This window comes from Erpetoichthys calabaricus, chromosome 10, assembly GCF_900747795.2.
Source record: "Erpetoichthys calabaricus chromosome 10, fErpCal1.3, whole genome shotgun sequence".
Classification (NCBI taxonomy): domain Eukaryota; kingdom Metazoa; phylum Chordata; class Cladistia; order Polypteriformes; family Polypteridae; genus Erpetoichthys; species Erpetoichthys calabaricus.
Genome location: NC_041403.2, coordinates 104,274,434 through 104,301,083, shown reverse-complemented (window position 1 = coordinate 104,301,083; position 26,650 = coordinate 104,274,434). Strand labels below are relative to the sequence as shown.

At 38.8% G+C, this 26,650-nt stretch overlaps 1 protein-coding gene across 1 annotated transcript in view; it reads left to right on the top strand.

The window, feature by feature from the left end:
* b4galt5 (UDP-Gal:betaGlcNAc beta 1,4- galactosyltransferase, polypeptide 5) overlaps nucleotides 1–26,328 on the top strand; it is a 130,669-nt gene extending 104,341 nt beyond the window's left edge. Inside the window, exons 5-9 of the mRNA XM_028811690.2 lie at nucleotides 8,037–8,153; nucleotides 12,286–12,473; nucleotides 13,020–13,142; nucleotides 13,383–13,484; nucleotides 23,488–26,328. Coding sequence (XP_028667523.2) covers nucleotides 8,037–8,153; nucleotides 12,286–12,473; nucleotides 13,020–13,142; nucleotides 13,383–13,484; nucleotides 23,488–23,665 — 708 coding nt within the window. The 3' untranslated portion in view covers nucleotides 23,666–26,328. The remainder of the gene's footprint in view (nucleotides 1–8,036; nucleotides 8,154–12,285; nucleotides 12,474–13,019; nucleotides 13,143–13,382; nucleotides 13,485–23,487) is intronic.
* The last annotated feature ends 322 nt before the right edge of the window (nucleotides 26,329–26,650 follow it).

Sequence of the window (26,650 nt, the reverse complement as noted above, 5' to 3'; positions counted from 1 at the left end):
AAATGGAAAAAAGCTAAATGGAGAAATGCTGGTCTCCTTTGTCATTTGCATGTTACTGCTAATTAGGAGCAATTAAAAACCAAGAGTACAGCTGTTTAAGACTAAAATAAGCAGTAAATGTTCAAAATCTTAACAAGCGAGACAACTAAAGTGAAGCAGAAGTGTTACTTGAGCAATAAGTGCTTCTTATTAAGTAATTGGGTTGGAGCAAAAACCTGCAGCCACTGCGGCCCTCCAGGACTGTGATTGTGGACCCCTGCTCTAACAAATAGATTCTAATTAAGAGAAAGAAAAACAATCAAAAGAAAGCGTAAACTATTTGAGCTGTGCTGTGTTGACATGAGAATGAACATAACTATAAAATAACATATTTAGAAATTAAACATGTAATATTAGAGAGACATGGGTCAAGGTTAGCAGTATCTTTCATGAACTGGAGGGTAGGGCATTGTGGCTAAGGCTTTGGACTGTAAAACGACAAGATTACTGGTTTATTTCTTAACCCCAACTTACAGTGTGACCTGAGCAAGTCTCGTGACCTGGCTATACTTCTACTTCTTGGATAAAAATGTCCTCCAAGTATGCAGTTATGAGAAGTAAGCTATCATTGGTTATTACTTCATCCACGCACTCATGGATGCCAAAAAGTGTTCAGCCACTGATGAATCACCAGTCCATTGTCAGGCACGGTCAAACTCACACATATGAACCTTGTTAGGTTTGCAGTCACCTTAACTAGAATGTCAATAATATGAGGAAGCTCCGAATACCCTAAGACAGACCCCACACAGACATGGAAAATGTTTAGACTTGACACAAGCAGGGATGCAAATCCAGGGCTCTAGAGTTTTAAGGTGGCAGTTTTAATCATTGTACCCCCTTGATGTAAACTTCCATCCATCCATCCATCATCCAACCCGCTATATCCTAACTACAGGGTCACGGGGGGTCTTCTGGAGCCAATCCCAGCCAACACAGGGCGCAAGGAAGGAAACAAACCCCGGGCAGGGCGCCAACCCACCACAGGGCACACACACACACACACACACCCGCACACCAAGCACACACTAGGGACAATTTAGAATCGCCAATGCACCTAACCTGCATGTCTTTGGACTGTGGGAGGAAACCGGAGCACCCGGAGGAAACCCACGCAGACATGGGGAGAACATGCAAACTCCACGCAGGGAAGACCCGGGAAGCGAACCCAGGTCTCCTAACTGTGAGGCAGCAGCGCTACCCACTGCGCCACCGTGCCACCCTGATCGTAAACTTGGTAAATCAAATTGCAAGAATGCTCCATTGTGCTGTAAGTTCTGTCCTAAAGTTGTCTTTTTGTCCTAAAGTTGTCTTTTTGCTCCTATAAGCTCATACAATTGATGAGAATTGTTTACCTTAAGGCCTTTTCCAGTCTACCATATAAGACAATGAAATGGATTAAGCGTGAAGAAACAGAATTAGGGGTTTGCATAACCTGGTCAATAGAATAGATGGATGACGAAATTCTATACCTGTACTTCAAGAGCATTTCTGAGCCTCAAGGCAAAAAGACTCCATCATGTTCATCTTCTACCTCTTCGTGACAGGTTACTTTTATTACAAAGTGCTGTTGTTTCCCAAAATACTACTTCTTTATTTTTGTAGTTTAATGTAATTGCATCAGTTTATTTTCAAAGTCCACCACCATGTTGAAATAGAGCTAGCAGGTGTGGCAAGCTTTTGCCTTCCCGTTTTACATCTTTGTTCTAAGGCACCTAATGTTGCTACTACCTTACACGAAAACCTGACGGAGCAATTGTATATTCCCGCTTTTTCCTTTTATGGGCTTCCTGACCAGAGTCCTGTGGAGCTGACTTTAATTACCACATTCCTAAAGCTTTAACTTGCAGTTTGAGGTGAAATACCTAAATAGCCAACATTGAAGATTTTATCAGAGCTGTGCTGTTGTTTAGCGTCTCAAATGACACATTAGTGTGAGATCTGGATGAGAAATATGGATGTGCTCATATGTAAGCCTTTAGACCTGAAGCAAGTAGACTTTTTTTTTTTTCTTTTTCTTTTTCAGACAACAACCTGTATATCAACTTGACACTCATGCACTTAATAACATTATGCACCCATTTTCAGCAAATGATGCAAAACGCTGCTTATGCCAGGCTGCTTCTGTCCCTGAGTGTAGTGCTTACTTGTTTGCTCCACTCTCCCTTCCTGTTTTTCAAGATCTTGTTTGTGTTTGGGGAAGCACTGCACGTTTTCCATGTGGTGTGGCAGCTCAGCAGCAGTGTCCCACTGCTTCTCAGCCTGTCACTGCATGCAGCTTATAAACCTGGCAATATTTTCAAAGGATTTCGCTGATCCTGTGAGGTTAAAGGCCGGCACCACTCCCACAACTGAAGCAGGAACATCTACAGGCAGGGTGTAACTTCGTTTTTTTTCTCACATGAAAACACAACTGGTATCTTTGAGTCTCTGGGTCATCAAGTTTCGGTGGGTGTGACTTGTTATCAGCTGTCTGTTATAGAGGGAGTACTGAACTGACAGGGAGTCTTGTATATGGCTGAGTTATAAATGTCACCATAGCTGTGATCAGAGGCACTCATTTGTTGCATTTAGTTGACCAAAGTTCAGCTCCCAGATAATAAAATAAGACAAGTGTCAGCAGTTATGTTTGTTAGATATAATACATTGGCAAAATAAGTAATGTGTTATATAGGGGAATGCGGGTGGGGGGGGGGGGTTACAAATTCTGACTACAGAGTGGCCTTTACGCAGGCCCTGAATGCCCTTATCACTATAGAATGAAATAGTGTGCTTCTGTGAAAGAGTAGTCAGAAATTCTATTATGCTGTGGTGGAAGCCAGTAATTTTGGAAACACCTAAACCAATTTTTTTTGTTATGCTAATAGTTGGCTGGTTTATAAATGTAATCCTGTAATTTCAAACCATGAGGTACATTGACATTACATTAAGCTTATCATCTAACTATTTGTTGTAATAAATCCAAGTAACAGATATGTAAAAAATGTCTACACTGTTGTATTTGAGTTTTGGATCATGTATCCATGTGCCGTGATCTACAGAAGCCTTACATAATTTATTAAATGCCTTTGTGATTCCCAAGGTTCCAGAAAAATGACTTGCATGGTACATTAGTTACATGCTATTCTGGTATATTTTAAGCGTGCCACAGCACATATTCCTTTATGTTAGCACATGTTTGCACTCAATGGCTTTGGATTCATTTTGTGTAAATCAGTGTTTTGAGTGTTAGTTAATACAGGCCCAATGTGTTGCTCAACTTAAATTCACTGCCTAAAAGAAGTATTCACTCCCTTGGAATTTTCTCATTGTATTATTCTACAACATTGAATCACAGATGATTTCTTTTGGATCTTTGACACTGATTAACAGGAAAAGACTTTATTGTCAAAATGAAACCAGATCTCTGCAGAGTGATTTAAATTAACTACAAATATACAATACAAAATAATTGGTCTTATAAGTATTTACACCCTTCAGCTTCGCATTAGTAGATACACCTTTGGCAGCCAGTGTGCATAGGTTTCTATTAGCTTTTCACATCTGGAAACAACCATTTTTCTCCAGTTGTCTTTGCAGAACTGCTCAGCTTGGTCAGGTTGCATGGGGATTTTGAGTGCACAACCTTTTTTGCAAGGCCAGCCACACCTTCTCAGTTGGATTGAGACCTGGATTCTGTCTCAGCCACTCTAGGACATTCATAGCTATTCTTGGGTTAATGCTTGGGGTCATTGTCTTGCTGGAGGGCAGATCTTCTACCGAGGTGCGGGTTTTTTGTAGACTGCATTAGGTTTTCCTCCAGGATTTCCCTGCATTCTTTTTTGCCTTCTACCATCATAAGCTTTGTCGGGCCTGCTTCAGAGAAGCATTCCCATAACATTCCATTGTTATCTGTGTATGACAATAAGACTTGAAACTTGAACATGATGCTGTCACCACCATGCTTCTGAGTGGGGATGGTTTGTTTTTGATAATGTGCAGTGTTGGGCTTATGCCAGACATGGCATTAACTGTGATGGCAAAAAAAAACCCCTCAATTTTGGTCTTGTCAGATCAGAGAACCCTCTTCCAGTTGACTTCAGAGTCTTCTGGCAATGTCTAACTAGGATTTTATGCCTTTTCTTTTTCGGTAGCTTTGTCTTTGCCACTTTCCTTTTGAAGATGCGAGTGGTGAAGCACCCGGACAACAGTTGCTGTATGCACAACTTCTCCAGTCTTAGCTGCTATAGCTTCAGAGTTATCAAAGGTCTCTTGGTGGCCTTCCTCTTTTCTTCTTGCATGATCACTCAATTTTTGTGGGTTGTCTGCTCTAAGTACATTTACAGCTGTGCCATACTCCTTCCATTTCTTAATGCTTGATTTAACTGGACTGTAAGGAATATTCAGTGTCTTGGATATTAGCTTGTCTCCATCTTTCCAATTGTTCTTTTCAAGTACCTTTTCAAGGAGTTGCTTGGAGCGTTCTTTTGTGTTTATTGTGTAGGTTATGCCACCACACTAACTCGCCACAAGCTGTACATGCCTGATAAGGTGCATTTATACTGCAATCTGCAATCAAAGGAAAGTCCAGACATGTTGTCTCCATTTAAGTAATTCTGTGACTTCTAAAACCAATTGGTCTGCATCACTGATTTAGGTGTGTCACAATGAAGGGGTGAATAGTTGTGCAATCGATTATTTTCTGGTTTAAATTTGTTTTTAATTTAGACTACTTCAGAGAGATCTTTTTTCACTTTGACATTAAAGAGTGTTTTGGTGTTGATCAATGTCAAAAAAGTCAAATTAAATCCACTGGGATTCAATGTTGCATAACAATAAAATGCAAAAACATCCAAGGAAGTGAATACTTTTTATAAGAAATCTGTTCTAAACTTAAGCATTAGTAATTTGAAAAAAATGTAATCAACAAGTATGAGTCAGGTCAGAGTACTTTTAAATGAAACCATTTAATCATATCGTAGCTATTGAGGAGCTAGAGTTCATTTCACCTACCTTCATACTAGTTCATCATGTGCATTCCCATTAAATGCAAAATACGCTTTATTTATGTATGACTTAAAGCTGGTTCTGCTTGAAACCTAATTAGACTTAAACTGTTCAATAGGCACCTTGATGTTTGGTTTTTCAATACATTGTTAAGCTGTACTGTTGTAAATGGAGGTGGCCGTTTTGAAAAATACAGGTTGCATTCTTTTTTAATCCTAGTTGTTTATTGTTTACTTTTTTTAGTCCTGCCTCATCCTTTTTTTTTGGTCTTTCCATGGGTTGAGCCAAGTGGTTAAAATAACAATCAGTATTCTAAGAAGTCCGCGTGATTAGCACCGTTCTGTTGACAGGCTAAATCAACATTAGAAGATGCCCATGTTCAAAAGAATTCAGTCAGGTTTACTCCAATTTCTTCAAGTCCTAATTATCCTGTGGAATGTGCCTAGTGACCTTTGGAGGAGATATTTTAGTAAAAGACTAGACAGCACTCTGGCCTTAAAGACAGTAGAATTTCATTAGCTATTTTAAAGATCATAAATTTTCTTTATTCATAAAGTATTAAGACCCTCATTCAACTCGAGTACACAAACCTGTGATTATTGTTAGGTTTGCACAATTTGGAGTATAACATGGAAGGAACAGTTTTCCATATTTGTGGTTGTTAGGACATATTTAAGTTCTTCAGATTTACTTTCTTGTTACATTTGCAAACATTCTTTTTACATAAGCTGATAGATAGTATGGCCCAGGGGCTAGGGCATGGTATTAAAAAGCACAGAGGCGGCAGTACAATTCTGCACCTGAGAATGTCACTAAACCTGCCTGTGTTCCAATTCCAAAAATTAAGGAAGCAGCTTCACGTGTCAGCTTACACGAGATTGTATTCACTGTAGAACAGAAAGGCACTATACTGTAATGGCTAAAGCTTAAATGTTCAAATAATGGAGATAAGGGTTAAATGAGAGAAAAGACTGTGGCAATTAAAAAAATAAAAGTTATGATGTGATATGAAATACAGGAAGGAAATGGTAAAAGCGATGATGCAGAGGTGGCATGGTCGATTTTCATATAAGTAGATAATTTGTCAGAAGATATTTAGAAATGAAAAAATGTCTATGTGTCAAAGATGCATTAAACAACAGCAAATGAGGTTGCCTGGCAATTGTTGATTGCTACAGTGTCTGTCATCTGGTGGCACAGTTTTGCAAAAGGAAGTTAGCTCTGCAGATTGGTAAAGGTGAGGTGTGTATACAAGACTACTCCTGCTAGTTAAGTAAATTCAGATCTGCTCTGAGATGCTTACGTTTATAAAAACTTCAAATAACAGCATTTGCCAAACACTCTGCAAGGTTCTTAATCTCAAATTCAGCATCCAAAAGATTCCAGATTGAAACATTTCTTTTTAAAATAATGTAATCCAGATTTATTTTCCAGTAATGCCTGGGCCACCACATCTGGTGCTTGTAACCATTAGCTGAGGACCAGCCAAGCCAATAAAATGTCTGGAGAGTATTCCTGTGTTACATGAGAAATTGGATAGAAGAGTGGCGCAGTGGTTAGCGCTGTGGCCTTAGAGCTTCAAGAGAAATTGTTCAAATCTGGTTACAATCTATGTTTGTGTTGGCACCATAGGACTATGATTGAGTGGCTTTTTCTGCAGTTTCACAAACAAGGACAGAATACATTAAATGATAATTCTAAAGTGTTTCTTTGAATTGCTGTAAATATGGCAGCCCATCCAGTGCAAATTCCTGCCATGTATAAATACTGCTAGAATATTTCCTCTGACCCTATACTACAACCGAATGAGTTTCAGAACTAATGGAGGAATAATAGAGGGATGCATCTTTATACAAAATTGTTGAAATTTGATTCTGTGCTGGTGCATTTACAGAACCCTGTTAGTCCAGTTTTAAGGTTATGTGGACCTAGAGGTTAGTGACAGCATGCTGTGTGTGCTACCTCTCCATTATAGCATGTTCATACAAAGTAATTTATTATCAGTTATTAATCTAACGGCAACTGTTTGGACTATGTAAAAATCCAGAGCCTATTGGGGGAAAAGGTTCAAAAATGCAGGGAGAGTAACGCCACACTGTCATGACTAGGCCTGGAAGGCTCTTGTGGAGGTGGGACTGCAGCATTGACAGGAAAGAAGGGAAGACATCAGTCCTACAGTGCAAGAGTGCTCTGACCAGCCAGATGGAGATGGGATGGCACCTGGTTATATGATAATTCAGTATAACAGCTCCTTCTGTTTCAATTTCCAGCATAAAAGAGATTTATTTATTTCATTGTGGTTTACTGTTTTGACATTTCTCGTACCTGTACTTCATAGAATCAAGTAAAAATCAACAGTAAAAAATAAAAGCATTTATATACATACCTTTAGATATACTGTAATTGAGATGTCCGTGGAGTCTTCAGTTCATTCTTCCATATATTGCTTATTTGTTGTCAAAAGGGTGTAAACACATAGACTACATCAACTCTGTAAAAACAGTAAGTGGTTGGGTTCACACTGAATCCTTCATTGCCTTCCTGGTCTTTTAACTGTCATGTTTTGTGTTTTACTTCTCCTCCAAATGTCTCATCTGTTTGATCAAAACATTAGACATGTATGCTTTGACTACTTTTCCTTTTATATATTTTATTTGAAATGTTCAGGTTAAAGTCTAAAAATGCAAACCTTCAAAAAAATCTGCAGTATGTTCTTGAGGTATCTAGTTTTCACTTCTAAAATTTTGTCCATCATTCTGTTTTAAAACATTGACATCTATGTCCACTTCTAGAATAGTAATGAAGAGTTACATTTCTCTTTAATGTAAAGCTCATTTAAGAGGAACTACTTAGCATTTTTGGCAAGTCACTCTAATAATTCCAGTGAGCTAATATGGATAAGAGAGACAAGAAAATATGGTGTGTGTGAGTCTTATTGTGATGTATTAAATTGTATTGTAATGTATTGCATGCACTGACTAATTCTGATCTAATGTTATTTTTCTGCACAGGTGGCAATCTTGGTGCCTTTTCGAAATCGACACGAGCACCTTCCCATTTTGCTGAGACACCTGATCCCGATACTTCAGAGGCAACGCTTGCATTTTGCCTTCTATGTTATAGAGCAGGTAAGTGAAGATTTGCATCATCCATACACACATGTAAATTCATATATAAGGATGGAAAGCACCTCTGTGTGCCATCCTATTCATCCTGTGACGTCAAAGCACTATATGTGTGTGTGTCTTATTCCGCCCACATAAATCACATTAAGAAACTTTCTTACTTTCACCTCCGTAACATATCCCGTGTTCGCTCCTTCCTCTCCTTTTCTAACACTGAGAAACTTGTCCATGCTTTTATCACATCCCGCATCGATTATTGTAATTCCCTACTGGCAGGTGCCCCTTCTAATCTTATATCACAGCTCCAGCTTATTCAAAACTCAGCTGCAAGAGTCCTTACTCGAGCCAGCAGCAGCGAGCACATCACACCCATCCTGCTCCGTCTTCACTGGCTCCCTGTGTCTTAAAGAATCGAATATAAAATCCTACTAATAACTTACAAAGCCTTAAATAACCTCGCGCCAAACTACATCAGTGACCTTCTCCATCACTATGTGCCTGCCTGCCCACTAAGGTCCTCTGATTCTGGCAACCTTATTGTGCCCCTCACTAATCTACACTCCATGGGTGGCAGGGCCTTCAGCTGTATAGCGCCCAGACTCTGGAATGACCTACCAAAATTAATCAGGTCAGCTGACTCCATGAATTCTTTTAAAAAACAACTCAAAACTCATCTGTTCAGGAAGGCTTTTAGCTCTATTTGACTTTATTACCCTTCTCTCAGTTTACTTCTCTGTCAAGATGCTAATGTAACCTGTGTGTGTGTGTGCTAGACCATCAATTATGTTGTCTGTTTCTTTTTTTTTCAGAATTCACTGTCTTAATCTTCTTTATTTATTTATCTGGTTTGTACAATGCTATATACTGTATACGCTGCCGTTCTTTATTATATTCTGTAAGTGCCTTGAGCATGGGAAAGGCGCTATATAAATAAAATGTATTATTATTATTATTTTATATATATATATATATATATATATATATATATATATATATATATATATATATATATATAATACACACACACACACACTAGCCATCCCATGCCCGCGTAGTAGTAAAACAGGACAGTGAGGAGGGCCCCATCCAGCACCCTACTCATGATGTCACGCTTCCCCCTCCCCTCGGCCCGCAGCCTCTGTCTCGGATTGGCGAGAAAATACCACTCCTGCAAGCAAACTGTGATTCTTAGCGTAATGAAAAAAGTCGCAAAATCAACCGAAATGTTCAAGCAAGTTATAGAAAAAAAAACCCGATCTAAATCTGTTAAGTAGTCCTCTTGTGAAAAGCGGAGAGACATACAGACAAACAGACAGATGTTGAATTTTATATTTATATATATATATATATATATATATATATATATATTTGCAGTTGGAGATCCACAAAGGGAGAAAAAACGAATCACGTATCATAAAATAGTTTTATTCCTGAGCTTTCAACCCCTATCAGGGGTCTTCATCAGAGGATAATGCTTAGACTTACAAGAATCAAAGGCAATATATAGCAACACATTCAGTATGGGGGGGGGTGGGTGGAGGTGACTAAGTCAGTATGATCAAGGGGGGGGGGGGTGTATAGTTTAATTAATGTGTATATGTCCTTCTTAAGTTGGCATAAGCTGGGTTTATGTCCAAGTGTCTGTTGATGGCGTTTTCATCTGATAGCCAAGACTCGGCCAACTCTCTGGCTCTTTTTGTACTGGCCTTAAATTTTACTTTTACGTTGTCCCAGTTGAATGTGTGTCCTGTCGATTTAGTATGTGCATATATCAAAGAGAGTGCGTCCTTTCTTCTGATGGCGTTGCGATGTTCCTGTACACGTGTTGAGATTTTTTTTGACGTTTGTCCTATGTATACAGCTGAGCAAGAATTGCATGGAATACTATAAACTGCGTTTCGTGTTTCGGCTGTCGATTTCTTGTTTTTAGCATTAAACAGGACCATGCGCAGATTGTTGGTGGGTTTATGTGCTATTCTGATGCCCCACTTGGTCAGGGTGCGTGCCGTGCCTTCTGACACATTATGGTGATATGGGAGTGAATGCCAGATGGGGTGGGGGTTCTGATTTACGTCGATTGTATGCTGTGTAGACTCCGATTAATGAATGATTTTGAGTATCCGTTCGAGGTGAAAAGTTGAAACAGATAGCGTCTCTCATTAATTTTTGTTTCCTTGGTATTACAATGCGTGTGGACTCGTTTAAATAGGGTTTTCACACAGCTCCGTTTATGAGATACCGGGTGGTTGCTGGCGTAGTGTAGGATCTTGTCTGCGTAGCATTGTTTGCGGTTAACACTTGTGGTCAGGGTGGCGTCACTATTTCTTTTGATGTAAATGTCCAGGAAGTTGATGTGTCGATTGTTTTCTTTTTATGCCAACTTAAGAAGGACATATACACATTAATTAAACTATACAACCCCCCCCCCCCCTTGATCATACTAACTTAGTCACCTCCAATAACCCCCCCCCCCCCCCCCCCCCCCCATATACTGAATGTGTTGCTATATATTGCCTTTGACAGACAGAGCACTGCGTAATAGAGAGACAGACAGGCAGAGAAGTCACTAGATATAGAAATAAACAGGGAAGCGACGTGTACTGAAAGAAAAAAAGATCAACATGTGCGTTGTTGCCTCCCCCCATAAGATCAGGGGAGGGGTGATGTTAGAGCGCCTGCGCTTATTCAGTGCAGCCGGGACAACGCACATGTTGTTGTTTTTTTCTTTCAGTACACGTGGCTTCCCTGTTTATTTCTATATCTAGTGACTTCTCTGCCTGTCTGTCTCTCTATTACGCAGTGCTCTGTCTGTCTGTGTGTTATGGATCTTAAAAATAAGTTATAAGGACAGTTGTTCCTGTTAATTGCAGTCTCAATTGTTAAAAAAATATTTTAAAAGGAGCATCCCACATGAAAATATAACGATCTCAGTAACTGACAGTGCATACCAATGTATAAATTTTATGTCCGTTTGAGGTTTAAAAGAAAACACTTCATCCCCAGCGGGGAATCGAACTCAGGTCTGTGAGGCAAGGAAAAGCTGCTCTGTGCTAAGAGGCAAACCTTAGCGCGCTACGCCACAGAAGCTATTGAATAATTCTTGAAGCTTTTGTGAAAGTGTTTATTTGATCTTTGGAACTCGGCTTTACATATTCTATAGTTTATGCCTACTACATTTTGTAACATTTATTACTAAAATATGAAAAAGTTTCTGTTTTAACAATGTGTTTACACAGATTACTTTAGAAACGGAACACGCATTTCATGCGTGTCTTCCAAATAACGATCTATCATTTCCACTGTAAAACTGCACTTCACTCCCAGGTAAACAATCAAGGCGTGAGCTGGGAAAAGTTCGCTCATGTTCTAAGTTGGTGGGGGGATGGAATAGCCGGCTGCTGGCAGCTTGTCTTTTATCAGCACATTTAGAGGACAAAGGATGCTGGCGGAGAGGTGTGAACGGATTTAGGAAGCGATTTAAGGTGGGCCGGATATACGAGTTTTTTCATAGGCTCTGGTAATTCTAGTGTTAAGTATACAATTTCCTAAGGAAAATTAATGTATATCATGATTGTGAAAAAATAACTTGAGAAATACTAAACATATACATCAGATCTTCTGTGAATGCAAAGATGTTAACAGAAATTGAGATATACTGAACACCAAACTCTGTCATATACTGTAGGACTGAGCACAAGCCTTTTAAGTCCTTATCCTTTTACCTCTTCATTTTAAGTCAGCTCTTAATCATGATATTATTGCTGTTATGGTTTATAGTGCGATAATTTGAATTGTTGTCATATAAAGTTGTTCTGGTTTGTTGGCTGTGTTCAGGATCTTCTTTTTAGCTTGTTACAACATCAAATGAAAGGAAGGAAGGGTGGGAAGCTTTTGAATAATTACACTATAATGCGATTGATTGATTGTCGTATTCAACCAAAATAGTTTCCATGACCTGTGAAATTTTTAGAAGTATTAGTTTTCACTATGTTTTAATTAGTTATGATTTCAGTGAAGGGAATTTGTTGAGTAACGTAAATATCAACTTTGTGTTATGATGTTTCACAGTAAAGCGATGGCAAATGTCTGAACAGAAGTGCTCGAATGAATGTGATAGTACCTTTCTCTTTTTCAGACTGGATCAAAACCCTTTAACAGAGCAATGCTGTTCAACGTGGGCTTTCTGGAGGCAATGAAGGACTTGGATTGGGACTGCATGATCTTCCATGATGTCGACCATATCCTGGAAAATGATCGCAACTATTACGGCTGCAAGGACATGCCTCGACACTTTGCAGTCAAGCTTGATAAATATTCATACCTGTAAGTTCGCCTGCCACTGTCTGTTCTTCTGTCTTATTTACTCCTGCTGGGCTCTGATCTGAAGTCAGCCCTCTCAACTGAAGTTTATGTGATTTCTGTCATTTAAAAGGGTTATTTACAGTTTTATAATAAGATGAGGCAACTTAATTACATCTTATCATTGTTTTTAAAAATGGCTACACAATGTGTTTTCAATTTTATTCTGCAGGGTTCTCTTAAATTTTTCCACTCATTCATTTTTAGTATTATGTCAGTTCCAGTTTTTCTTTAGATAGTTTAAGTTTCCTGTCCATCCCAGAGTTTGATAGTTGACTGTAAATTGGCCACTTATACTGTGACTGAGTATGGATGTGTGAGTGTGCCCTGTGAGGGAATGGGGCTTTGCCCAGTGCTGGCTTATGCCTAGCGCCCAAAGTTCTGCTTGTCAAGTACAGTTTGCATGTCTTTCTTTATCCCTCAGACATCATTTCTAAATACATAATGTCTACACCTGTTATCCTCTTCTTTTGTTTATTTTATCTCTCTCTCACTTCTTTGTTTTTTTAGGCTGCCATACACAGAGTTCTTTGGTGGTGTCAGTGGCCTTACAACGGATCAGTTCCAGAAAATCAATGGCTTCCCTAATGCATTCTGGGGCTGGGGTGGAGAAGACGATGATCTCTGGAACAGGTAAACCATGTATTTTTCTCTTGTTCAGGAACAGTGATCTATTTGAGTTAAGTGAGTTAGAGGAGACCCAAGGTAGTGTATTTTATAAATAAATATTGTTTGTTGAAGTTTCAACATGAAGCTAGTAATGTGTTCTTGTGTGTTTTGCTCACTCAATTCCTGTAACCCTTTTATTCACTATTAAATAAATCAATAGAAACATATTAAGCACTGAAGTACTGTTGTGTATCATTTATGCAGAGTGCAATATGGTGGATACACTGTGACTCGACCAGAAGGTGACATAGGAAAATATAAATCCATCCCTCATCACCATCGAGGTGAAGTACAGTTTCTTGGAAGGTGAGTAAAATTGTACATCTTACATTAATTAAGCCGATAAAAAAGCTAAACTTTTTTATTATTTCATTTTTCAGTATTTTTTTTCCTATTAAGCTTCTACTTTTAAACCAGTTTCAGTAAAGTCTGTGTTTTGGTTTTTGCTGTCTCCCCCTGCCGCTCAGGTTGAACAGGATGATACTTTCAGGTTTTACTCAAGTTACTGTAAAACATGTTTCACTTACCTAAAAAACCTCTTCCTCATTCCTCCTTTTATACAGCCTTCATTTTTAACATTTTTTATGTGTTATACAGTGTATAGTCTTTGTGTAAATACTAGAGAGCTAGACAGAAAGATGTACATATCTTTTTATCTGCTCCTTATCTGACTTTTCACATTTTAATACATGGTCATTGGGGGTTGGGGGTGCAATCTTATTCTGCTAGCATTCAGAACAATCCCTGGATGGGATGCCTGTCATTCATGGGGCACACTCACTAATGTGCCCACATTTGACTAAATTGAACAATGCCAATTTACGGTTACAAGTCACACCTTTTGCGAGTGAGAGAATACCGGATTGCTTTACTCGTGTAATAATGATGATATACAGTATTACATTTTTATGGCAGTATTCTCTGCAGTGGTAGCGCTGCTGCCTCGCAGATAGGAGACCTGGGTTAGCTTCCCAGGTCCTCCCTGCGTGGAGTTTGCATGTTCTCCCCGTGTCTGCGTGGGTTTCCCCCGTGTACTCTGGTTTCCCCCCAAAGTCCAAAGACATGCAGGTCAGGTGCATTGGCAATCCTGAATTGTCCCTAGTGTGTGTGTGTGTGTGTGTGCCCTGTGGTGGGTTGTTGCCCTGGCCGGGGTTTGTTTCCTGCCTTGCGCCCTGTGTTGGCTGGGATTGGCTCCAGCAGACCCCTGTGTCCCTGTAGTTAGTAAATAGCAGGTTGGATAATGGATGGATGGATGATTCTGTTATTTGTGTGTGTGCTGGAAAGAAGGATATTCATTTTCAATAGTGGAGCTATGTATTCCACAACTGTATATCTGTTACGAGTTGTTCTGTGAAACACACAATTCAGCATTTGATGAAAAAGGGAAGTAGTACTGATCTGTGAGCATTCCACTGAAACTAAGAAACCCCTTCTGTCTGTACACTAGATGTTGTTGCTGGCATTGAAGATCGTCTGGGAAGAAATCCACATATGTTGAATCAGCAGTTGTCAAAACAGACAATGCGTCACAAAGATCATGTCAGTGTGCACTCTGTCATTTGTTTGCTACTTTTTTGTGCAACATCCATTAGTTTCAGTGCTCATTCATGAGTTTATTTGCAGAACCTACTGTTTCAATTTAAGGGCAGTTGGAGCCTATTATGTCAGCATCCAATGTAAGCAGGATCTGACACTAGACAGGATTCTAATTCCTCACAGGGTTTATTCACCCAGACACACACACACACACTCTCACTTGTCCTATCTATCCATCTATCTATCCATCCATCCATCCATCCAGAACCTACTCTTTTAATTTAAGGGCAGTTGGAGCCTATCATGACAGCATCCAATGTAAGCAGGATCTGACACTAGACAGGATGCTAATTCCTCACAGGGTTTGTTCACCCAGACACACACACACACACTCTCACTTGTCCTATTCATCTCTCCTATCTATCTTATCTATCTATCTTTCTGACATTCGTATAGTGTCATTTACATCTGTCTGTCTGTATTGTGACCAGTAAGGGACATTGGCTGCCCTATGGGACTCCACTTCCTGGCATGCCTTGTGGGTGTTCGCACAGGTAGCATTGCCCAGGGAGTCTGCCACATAGCATGTCACCTTGTCTTTCCATCCTACTCGTCTCCCAGCCGGCAGGGTAAGCATCTTTGGTCCATCCCTGCTGGAAAGCCATTGTGTCCACCTGCATTTTCACATCCTTTATCAGTCTTCTAAGAAGGTCAAGGAATATCTTGCCCCTTTTTGTGCTCACTAAACACCATGTCAAATACTCACCTAAACTGTGAATCTGTGGAATATGGGAGGAAACTGGAGAGCTTGAGGAGAAACTCATTTGGACATAGAGAGAATGTGTAAACTCCATTAGGACAGTTACCAGGCCTGGATTTGGACCTGGGTCCTAAGTGGCCTCAATATATTAAATAACATATTAAAACTTACTGCTGAATTAATAAGCAAAAAAGAAGCCCATGTCTATTATCAAACCCACATAATCAAGTTCAGAGGCATGGTATTGTGATTTTTTATTTGGTGAGATTAAAGTGGCCAAGATGCCAGCCAGCTTTTTAGGATGAGACATGAGAATAGTCACATGTAGCCAAGCTTGATATACTAAAAATGATTTGCAAAAACACCAAGACATTAATCCAAAATCAGAAACTAGACCAAAAGTAGGGGAAACGGAGTCTTTCTTTAACAACCTGATTACTTGTTTTGTTTAATTGAATCTTCCTTTCTTATGTAAAGGGCTAGGCATATCCTTTGTGAATAGCCATCTTTCATTTCCTGGCTGCTGTAATGCACCAGGTCGCATGGGACATGAATCACATACCTAGCAACCAGTTTTGGGAAGCCTTACTTATTTATAAGTAACTTAGTTACATTACTCGTTACTTACACAAAAAATCGGGAGTGGTCTCCCCTAGTCTTTAATGTAAACTCAGATATGGGAATTGATCTTTGAGCAGTAAACCGCAAGACAATGATTATATTTTTATATTATGTACATTAAATAACCATCAATAACAAATCAAATCAAATGTATAATATATTGAATAATTATTGTAAAAGTAAAGTTGAACAAATCGGACTCTGCAGCTGCATGATAAAAGGTAAAGTACCACTTCCGGTTAGCGGAAAGAGTCCAAAAGTTGATAGAAATCTGCGTTTTGTTCCTAATACTTGTATGCAAAATTTTTTCATCCTAAGTGAAAGCGTTCTCAAGTTACCGTGTTTTTATATACACAGACATAATTCCAAAAATGGTATTTTCTTCAAAATCTCGAAATTGAATTTTTGGACAATTACAATACTTTCCCCGTACTTCGTATACAAGAAAGTTAAAAACATAACTAAAAAATGTCGTAATTTCTTATTAGAAAATATAACGCAGTACAAACAGTGTTACTTTTATGTACTTTCTTCTTTTGTATGAAACCTTGTGCATTTCACTGGCTAGCACTTGTTAATAAATCATAAATCCATGAACGTTAATAAAACTGACCAGAAACATAGCCAAATTGGATTATTTTGTCATGTTTTATAAATACTGTAGCACCCCTGGGTCCGGACTGGAGAAGGACATGCTGTTCAGGTGGCTGAGGCCTGTCTGAGGGGACAGGAGAACCCAGCTATAAAAAGCAGCCCTCTGAACAGCAACAAAGAGAAGTTGCAGACACGGCAGGTAGAGAGCACTTCGATCAAGTCACCCGGCTGCTAAAGCCCATTGACTTCTTGCCTTACACCCAATGCTACTGCAGTGATCACTGGCTTCCTGTGACCCTAAACTGAGCAGACTAAATTTACACCTCAGCACATATATGATTAAATGTATATATATATATATATATATATATAACTTTTGTTCCGTTTCTTTCATATCCTCTTCCTCACTTGCTGCCACCAGAAAGCCAGAGTGACAGTAGCAGGAAATGTTTTTTTGCGGTAATGGACCCCACTTCTGCAAAATAATGCAGTATTTTTTTGAGTGGCTGGAATAATCTTCCACAGTAATGCATATCTGTTGTTTTTACGTAACACAGGTATTTTTACTTCAGGATCATAAGTATTGCATTATGTTACTTGTTATTTGAAAAGTAATCTGACCACACAATGCAAGTTACTTTTAACGCTTTACCCTCAACACTGCTAGCAGCTGTGTAGCATTTTAACAACTCGATGCACAAAATGGTGACACTCATGAAAACAATCATATAAAAGTGGCAGCCCCTTAAAAAACACAACTACAAAATGGTAATACGAGAAGATCACCAAAGTAATGTTTAAATAAATCCACTACAAACAAAACAAATAATTTTACACTGAAAATTATTTCAGTGAACATATAACTGGCTCTAATAAATTCCTATCACAAGGAGACTTAAACCTACCTCTACAACAATGGACCTAAGACAAGAAGCAACCCTAGAAGGGGCTTACATTTGCACTGGGTCAGATAAATATATATATAATTATTGATTTTAATTTGAAGCAAATAACAATCCATACAATCAAGTCAAACTTAACAAACCAAAATTCAACCTCCACACAGAAGCAAGAGAGGAGAACCAACAACCAGAGCAAGTCTTTTCCCCCAATATACAGTAGAAGCTTATTCTAAAATGTTATTGATTAGATCCTGCTATATTTTAAAAATGTTTTGAACAGATCATCTAAGTGAGTATTTGATTTTTTTTCTAGTTCTAGTTTCAAATAGTATAGAACATCATTTGTTTTTAAAGTGGAAACATTGTACAAAATGTACTGGTATCAGGGATCCCCATTACACTGAGACATGACAAAGACAATTGCTCGTCAGATTTAGAAATAATCTAACTATTTTTATTAGAGCTTCTGTTAGTGCTGGGCGGTATACCGGTTCATACCGAAAACCGTTTTTTATTTTTTTTATGATATAGATTTTTCGTATACCGCAACACCGGTTTAAATTGCCTAAACGACGTTCGGAATGTGGCGCAGCGGGAAACTGTTTAAGTGGGGACCTTTTTCACTGCTACACCACTAAACACAGATTTGTTGCACTAGGGCTCTTTTTCACTGCTACACCACCAAATAGTGGGCGGTAGCATAGGTATTCTGCGTGGTGAAAATGGACAGAGAGCATTCTGAAACTGAACTAAAAGTAAAGTTGAACATGTGATGAACAGAAGAACTTTTGCCGAAAAAAAAGGAGTCGCATCCGTCGCCTGGAGATACTTTAGTTTTAAAAGGTCAGATGTGTAAATACTGTTTCTATACTACTGGATAATACTGCAAGCCAAGTTGTACTTGTTTTTGTACTTGCTAGTGTATGTTTTGCTTGTATTCATTCTGCGATGTGCTATCGACTCGTTCAGAGATGGGCGCAACTCTGAATGGATGGCATAATTAAACATGTATAACGAAGATATTTTTAAAGTTCTGAACACTCTGTCGGCTAAGTTAATAACTAGTTTTAATTTCACAAAGACATTTATCGTGTGGTGATTAACACAAAGTATTTGATGTGCTGCATTAACTTGTGACGGGGTTTGAGAAAATCTAGTAAATTAAACATTGATTTTAGGATGAAGTTTAGTTTACAACATTCTACTTTAATTATAAAATAAACTGAGAATAAAATGGAAATGTCGACTTTAATCTTGACATAGTCAACATATCGAATTTATTCTCGACATATAGTTTATTTTCTTCCGTGTCTATATTTTTTTTTCTTCACAGTGGCCCAAATGCGCTTCCATAGGGCTATACCACAAACAGCATTATAAATGCAAGTTGCAGTTTTTATTATTTATGTATATAGCTTAGCTTGAAGCAAGGTCCATATCAATGCAGTTTGCCTAAATGATGGTACAGTTGGCAAGATGTCATGACATTGTCATCACCAAGATTGCACTTGTTTTATTTTATTTTAATTTGGTGAATACTCTGTAATGCACCTGGGCTTGAAGCCTTGAAGTAATGGTGCAACTATCAGTAATACTATTATGTATTTTATTGTTATTATTTATTAGTTTAAATATTATGCAGTTTAATGATGGTAAAATTGTTTAAAAAGTCACTTTAACGTGTCAGTGGGCAGAGATTGTTAACATTAACAGAAAGTGTAGTTGGTTTACAAAAAATATTTACTATTTATTCCTTTTCTAAGATGTGTTCAGTGCAGTCCAACTTTTGACAAACACCTCTGGATATTTTACTAAGTCTAAATGCCTCTTTGGATGGTTGAAAATATGCTGTCAAAATCATAGTTTAAGCTTTTGCAAAATTTGTTCAATTAAAGGTTCTATATTTTGACTGCATCTGTCATGCAATGTGATTCCTTCTCTTTAGTGCCACCCCCTTGAAAACTATCACTTTATGGGGCTATGCAAACCTGGATTAATACTTGTGTGCACATTAAAATGTGTTTTTGTACGATGTACAATTAATTCTCAAAACAGTTGAATAGGTTATTCTTAGCCAGTCTACTGCAGTAATTGCAGTGGAAAATGTGGTTAACATTCACTCATGCATGGGGAAAAAATGTACCGTCTAATACCGTGAAACTGGCATAATTTAGAAAAATACCGTGATATAGAATTTTGGTCATACCGCCCACCTCTAGCTTCTGTTTGATTAAAAAAGTTGTTAATTTCATTAAAAATTAGTAGTGATTATTCAGTTATCATTTTTAATGAAATGAAGTACATATTAATCACAATCTATTATACTTCTGGCATATTAATATTTTCCTATAAAGCAGAAATAACTACATGATTCATTTCTAAGAAAAAAAACAGTTTTAATAATCACTAGCCTATTCATATACAGTACTATTATTTGTTAGTTTATTGAACAGTTTTGTGTTAACAGAAACAATGACCACCAAACACCCCCTGCCCCACCCTAGGGGTTCCTATAATATTTGAGAAAACCAACATACTAAAAGCACTAACAATTATTTAAACAATTAAATATTAAAAACAAGAACATCAAATTCTGCCTCAGCTTTTGTGCACAATCAGACCTGTTATAGCTCAGCTTGTGCTTGATTGTGTGATGCAAGAGCAACAACGACATATTTCTTGTATAGTCGAACATCGTGCAAGGAATGCTTCAATGGGGTTTAACAGGCCCAGTTTTGTGACAGCTCCTCAGCCTTGACTCCCTAAGAAGTCAAGAAAAAAACTCATTCTAGGGAAAACAATGTAAGAAATCTTGGGAAAAGCAATTCAGAGAGAGGCCCCCTTTCAGGTAGGTTGGACATGCAAAAGATTTTAAAAAATGGGGTGAATACAACACACAAAGCAGAACACAAGTAATCCACTTGACAGAGCCAGATGGCCAATCTATTACTGCTACTTCACAAGTACAATACAATAGTGCAAACTACAAGGCAAAAATGCAAGAATAATTTACACCACTCACTACATGCAGAACTGTCTCATATGAAGATACAGTAATCCCTCCTCCATCGCGGGGGTTTGCGTTCCAGAACCGCGAAAGGTGAAAATCTGCGAAGTAGAAACCATATGTTTATATGGTTATTTTTATATTGTCATGCTTGGGTCACAGATTTGCACAGAAACACACGGAGGTTGTAGAGAGACAGGAACGTTATTCAACGCTGCAAACAAACATTTGTCTCTTTTTCAAAAGTTTAACTGTGCTCCATGACAAGACAGAGATGACAGTTCCATCTCACAATTAAAAGAATGCAAACATATCTTCCTCTTCAAAGGAGTGCGCGTCAGAGAGAGAGAGAGAGAAAAAGCAAACAGTCAAAATCAATAGGGTTGTTTGGCTTTTAAGTATGCGAAGCACCGCCGGACAAAGTAGCTTCAAGGAAGGGAGCAAGCATTTTTCAGCATTTTTTAGAGGTGCGTCCGTATCCTCTAGGCAGTATGCGAACAGCCCCTCTGCTCACACCCCCCTCCGTCAGAACGAGCGAGAGAGAGAGGAAAGCAAAACAATCAAAAATCAATACGTGCTGTTTGATCTTTTAAGTATGCGAAGCACCAAGCGGGAAGCATATCGCTTGCAAAGCAGCCACATGTAAGCCCTGCAAAGAAGGGAGCACTGTGAAGGTAATCTTTCAGCGTTTTTTGAGGAGCGGCCGTGTCCTCTAGGGGTGCAAACAGCCCCCGTGCTCACATATATTTGAGGAGTTTTATTTAATACATAATACGCGCTGTGGTTGGGTAGCTTCTCAGCCATCTGCCAATAGCGTCCCCTTGTATGAAATCAACTGGACAAACCAACTGAGGAAGCGTTGTACCAGAAATTAAAAGACCCATTGTCTGCAAAAATCCGCGAACCCAGCAAAAAATTCGCGATATATATTTAAATATGCTTACATATAAAAATCCACGATAGAGTGAAGCCGCGAAAGTCGAAGCACGATATAGCGAGGGATTACTGTACAGATTTGTTCAAATACATCAAAAATGTAGAAAACTAATTAACAGAAATGAAAACAACAATATCTGTCCATCAAACTAATTGTAGGACCACAGTCAGATTGATGAAAAGGAGTTAGACAAGCCAGACGCAGTCCCTGGAGAACTCGGTCCAACAAACTGCCTCTCCACTACTGGCCATTCCACAGCTGAGTTAGGCCAATGTGATGAAAGGGCACTTCTACCCCGTGATTCCAGTGCTTCCTTATCAGAAATGACTTTTCCATAGGCTTGTCAAAGAATGTATCATTTATGAATTATGAAATAAGTCAGATTATCTTAATTTTCACCCCAAATAGATGGAATATTAGCATGATCAATTTGCAATGATAATTGGTTTGTTTTATTGGTTCTAGTATATAAGCTAATGTAGGTTTATAATGTTGGCTACAGTAGATCACATACAATTATTAAGCAACAGCATACCATGTCTGCTTTGGGGGAAGGATAAGTGAGGTATAAAAAATGGAGCGACTCCACTCTGTCATCTGCTGTTTAGCTGCTCGGACATGGGTAGCACCTGCACCGTGCTGCTTCAGGCCAGATATCCCTCCATGGGCAACCGTAAAAGCTCCAAGGCAGCTTATTCTTCGACAGGGACATCACTGTGTGTACCATCTTGTTCTGGACATTCCACTATACTGCACCATGTTACTTTTTGTTTGCCCTCAATATGTGAACACAGCATAATGGTAGGAGAATGGTACTGATTTCAGCAATCTCACTCAACATGCAGTGCTTATCCATCTACACCGTTAACACGAAACAAAAATGTAAGTCATTCACTCAACTTGTATAACTAGTTTGATTTTAATCATCCTTATGTATATATGACACGATATGTTCAAAAATATGGGTCAGATTGTTTCCCTTACTGATTTAATATGGTACACTGCATTTTATATTCAAATATTGGACGATCCTGCATTACACAAGACGAGTGGCAATGCGGGATCGTCCAATATTTGAACATAAAATGCAGTGTACCATATTGTACTGGTGTGTGAAAATGAAAACCTTTTTCAAAAAACTACACTGGAAACGATCAAGTGCTACTAATAGTCCTGGATTCTCTTGCCGCTGTTTCATTAGGTGTGAAGCACAGTCAAGTTGACTGGATGAAGTTAATGCATTTAGGGGTTGCGTTAAAAAAATTTAATTGCAGAAATTTTTAAGGCATTAATTGTACATGTTACCTTTAATTCTTATGTATAGTTTCTTTCGATGTGAACACACCTTTTATTTATAGTTTCTTTCGATGTGAACACACCTTTTATTTATAGTTTCTTTCGATGTGAACGCACCTTGCTTGGTATTATAAGGAATTAAAAGGTTCTCTTCTTGTTACTGTCTTTTCCATCCAGTTCTTAGGCTACTAGACATACTGCCTGTATAAGCCTAAGAGTAGTCATGGACCACTTTGTGGTCATAATCGTCTCCGAATGGTGGAAATGTTCAAGGTGGCATGCACTAGTCTACCTTTGCTTTAATTCAAAAACAACTTTTATTACATTACATTTTTTCTTGTCAGGCCCCTTGTAATATTGTTATTTAGTACTTTTGGATGATACTTGCACATAATCAATGCTTCTCATAAGGCAAGGATACACTGCAATATTCAGAAACATTTACACTTGTAGTCCAGGCAGTTTAAGTGACATATTCAGGGCCACACATTGCTTTTGTACTGAATAGCATTTTACTAACTCTCTCAAGTGTTTATTGAAGATGCCATTTGTATTTTTCAGAAAAAGGGCATATTTGTTTACCAAGGTTTGTGAACTAACAAGTGTGCAATGATGTTTGATTTAATGCATATCTTCCATTTTTTTCTTTGTTTTAGGTACAATCTCCTGCGGCATTCCAAGGAGAGACAGAATGTAGATGGCCTCAACAACTTGAAGTATACACCCCAGGTGATGCGGAAAGCTCTGTACACCAATATCACGGTCAATCTGGTACCAGATTTGGCTCCTGTCAGCGGACTACTGAACTGGACATACTGTAACAACAAGGACTGAAGGAGAAATGCCATGGACCTAACCTAGTTAATCACATGCTGACAGGCACACCTATGTTAAACAGCATGCATGCGCACGTGTATATACACAATAAATTTCAATGCACACCTCACATTTAAAGGCAGTATTCACCAAGCAGACAAGAGAGTGCGCACAAGCCAGCAGACTCCAGGCACCGTCCTTCTCTTTTTATACTCCTCACGTGGAGCTATCATTTCAAATCAGACACATGTACACAACACACACACACCAGCAGAATCAAAGTGTAGCTGTCTTTACACAGAATTGTTTTTTTCCATGTGTACCAGCAGAATCCATAATCTGCTGTCTCCACAAAGAGCAGCATTTCTCTAATCACACCAGCAGATTCACAAAGAGCAACAGTGTATATTGAACATCCCCACCCTAGCCAATCCTCATAGGACCACGACTTGACGGTCAGATCAAACAATCATGCATGAACCAAGGCAGCACCCTGAAATAAATCAGAAGTCCACATTCTGTTCTTGTTTCACTGAGTAGCTGTCCCAAGCCTGACATGCATGCACACTCTTTTCTTAACTTGCTCATCAGAATACAAGATGGGCTTTAGAACTGCCTCAAAGGCAAGAAGCAGCATGTTTTGCAGAGATACATATCAGCAGCCATTGCAGTTGCAAACATCATCCTAAACTGCCAGCTTTTTGTTCATTCCATCGTTTTTGTGCAGCTGGGCCAAATGTTGGCACATTTTGAGTGTCCAGTCATTTCCTGGCAACGGTGCAAATATCACTCAAAAGGATGACTTTGAAGACCATCTTCTTACTTTGGATACCGTTACAGGATATTAAAGTCGGCAGCAATGCTAAAGACATAAGAGCTCCTACTGTTTCACTTTGGAGTTTGAACATGGAGCACAAACACTGTTAATGCTCTCCCTCTAAGAGCAGTAGCATATTGTGGAAACAAGCTAAAATGTCTTAAATCGATCGTTATCAAACACTAAGTGAATAAAGACATTAACTATCTCCTACCTCCCAAAGGTCAAAGAGAGGTCCAGGATTCCTTGTGGAAGTTCCCTCTGATTACGTCTTTACTCTCCCTTTAAAATCTTCTACTGAAAAAGCTGCTACGTGTCTCCTTGAGAAATCGACATATGAGTCTCAAAATATATGGGGACCCCAGAAGTCAATTCACCATGTATAGATGTATGATGATACCTTGGCAAGGCTTGCCATTTTGTGATTGCACATCTTTAATGAGGACTTCAGCTTTATTGTTTGCAAAGATTTTGACATTTTGGTGTGAGTGTGCAAAATATGGGGTGGGGTGAGTAGAAAACGAGTATCATCGACTGTGGTAAAATATGGAAAAACAAACTGGAATCTTGGTGATAAAATGCAAGTTAACACTGGAGTAACTTCTCTGAAGATGTTAAAATGTATAGAGGTATCTATGTGCCTCAGAAAAACGGCAATAAGTCGTCATGGTGTAGCCATATTTTAATGTTTTAAAGAGAAAGAGCTTAAATGGTCATATTTGCTTTATTTAAAAACTTACCACCAGATGGTAAACACCTTCATAGCTCCATATGAACACTCCATCCACTAAGGCATGGATTGTTCAAAAATGACGCAGACAAGTTTCTAATTTATATGATGTGCGTTTCTGTCGGACTGATGGACTGTTTTTAACTGCAGTTATTCTCTGTGTATGTGTTTTTGTCTCATTTATGGCAGCTTTAAGCAAAGAAACAGATAACTGGATTTCTTACATGGTATTATTAGAATGCCCGCTTTAAAATAAAATGTTCATGCGGTATTCTAAGCATCTGAACACCACCAGTTTCCAAAAACAACAGTTATTACTTTTTACATATAAGACTGATAAATTCACAATATGAACTGTTTTTTTTTATCAGTTCACTATATGTTAAATCATAGTTACAATCAACTCTGATAATATTCCATCTGTAATGAATTCCAGGTCTCAGCTTTGTTAGATTGAAAATGGTGCTACCCTGTATGTGAAAGAGTGCAAGGATGTAAGCTGCTTGGTGATTTTGTGTTTTATTCTTTGTAATCTAACTTCTTTAGGAAACATTTTGGATAATTCATTCCTCCCTCACTTGGACTAGGATTGATTCATGGCATGGCATCCCTCGGCCCTGCCTGCGTAAGCGAGAGGAGAACTACGTGGGTGACCTTACAGAGTTCCATCCACTCTTTTGACAGAATGAGTAACCGAGCGGCCATCACACTCCATGCACACAGTGGTTTCCACGTCAGGTTTATTTGGGTGGAGAAGATATTGAGAGACCTGTCTCTCACCCTTCTCTGTTATTCTACACCTTCTTTGCCTGAGCAGAATATTTAGATTCCCGTATCCATTCCTTCAAACTCATCATACTGTACTTTAAATTATAATTCATCGCAGTAAATACCTCACTGTTGAGCAAACCTTAAGACAGTAAAGCAGGGGCCTGTATATGAACCTCTTTTTCATTTTAATTAGTATGAGATGGACCGTTACACATCCGTACGTATCTCAAAATGCCCAATCTGTGTCTCCCATTTCTGTCACTTTTGATCGTGCGTATTCTCAGTGAGAGGAAGGGATCACATTGGCTGTCAGGGATTTTCGTCTCCAGATGTCTGATTCTGTCTTCATCCTCATAGTACCCTCCATCCCATCCCATCCATTTTCCAACCCGCTGAATCCGAACACAGGGTCATGGGGGTTCTGCTGGAGCCAATCCCAGCCAACACAGGGCACAAGGCAGGAAACAATCCTGGGCAGGGTGCCAACCCACCGCAGGACTCATAGTACCCTGACCTAGTAATACTGATCTTTTGGGGTGGAAGCTGGAAAAGTGTAGCTGTGAGTCTCTTGCTCACACAGTCTTCCACACCGAGAGCTGACTGCTATGTTAACATAAACGGGAGACCCGTTTTAATGTTGTAGATTAATATACCCCATTGGTTTCAACTGAGATGGCTTTTATTT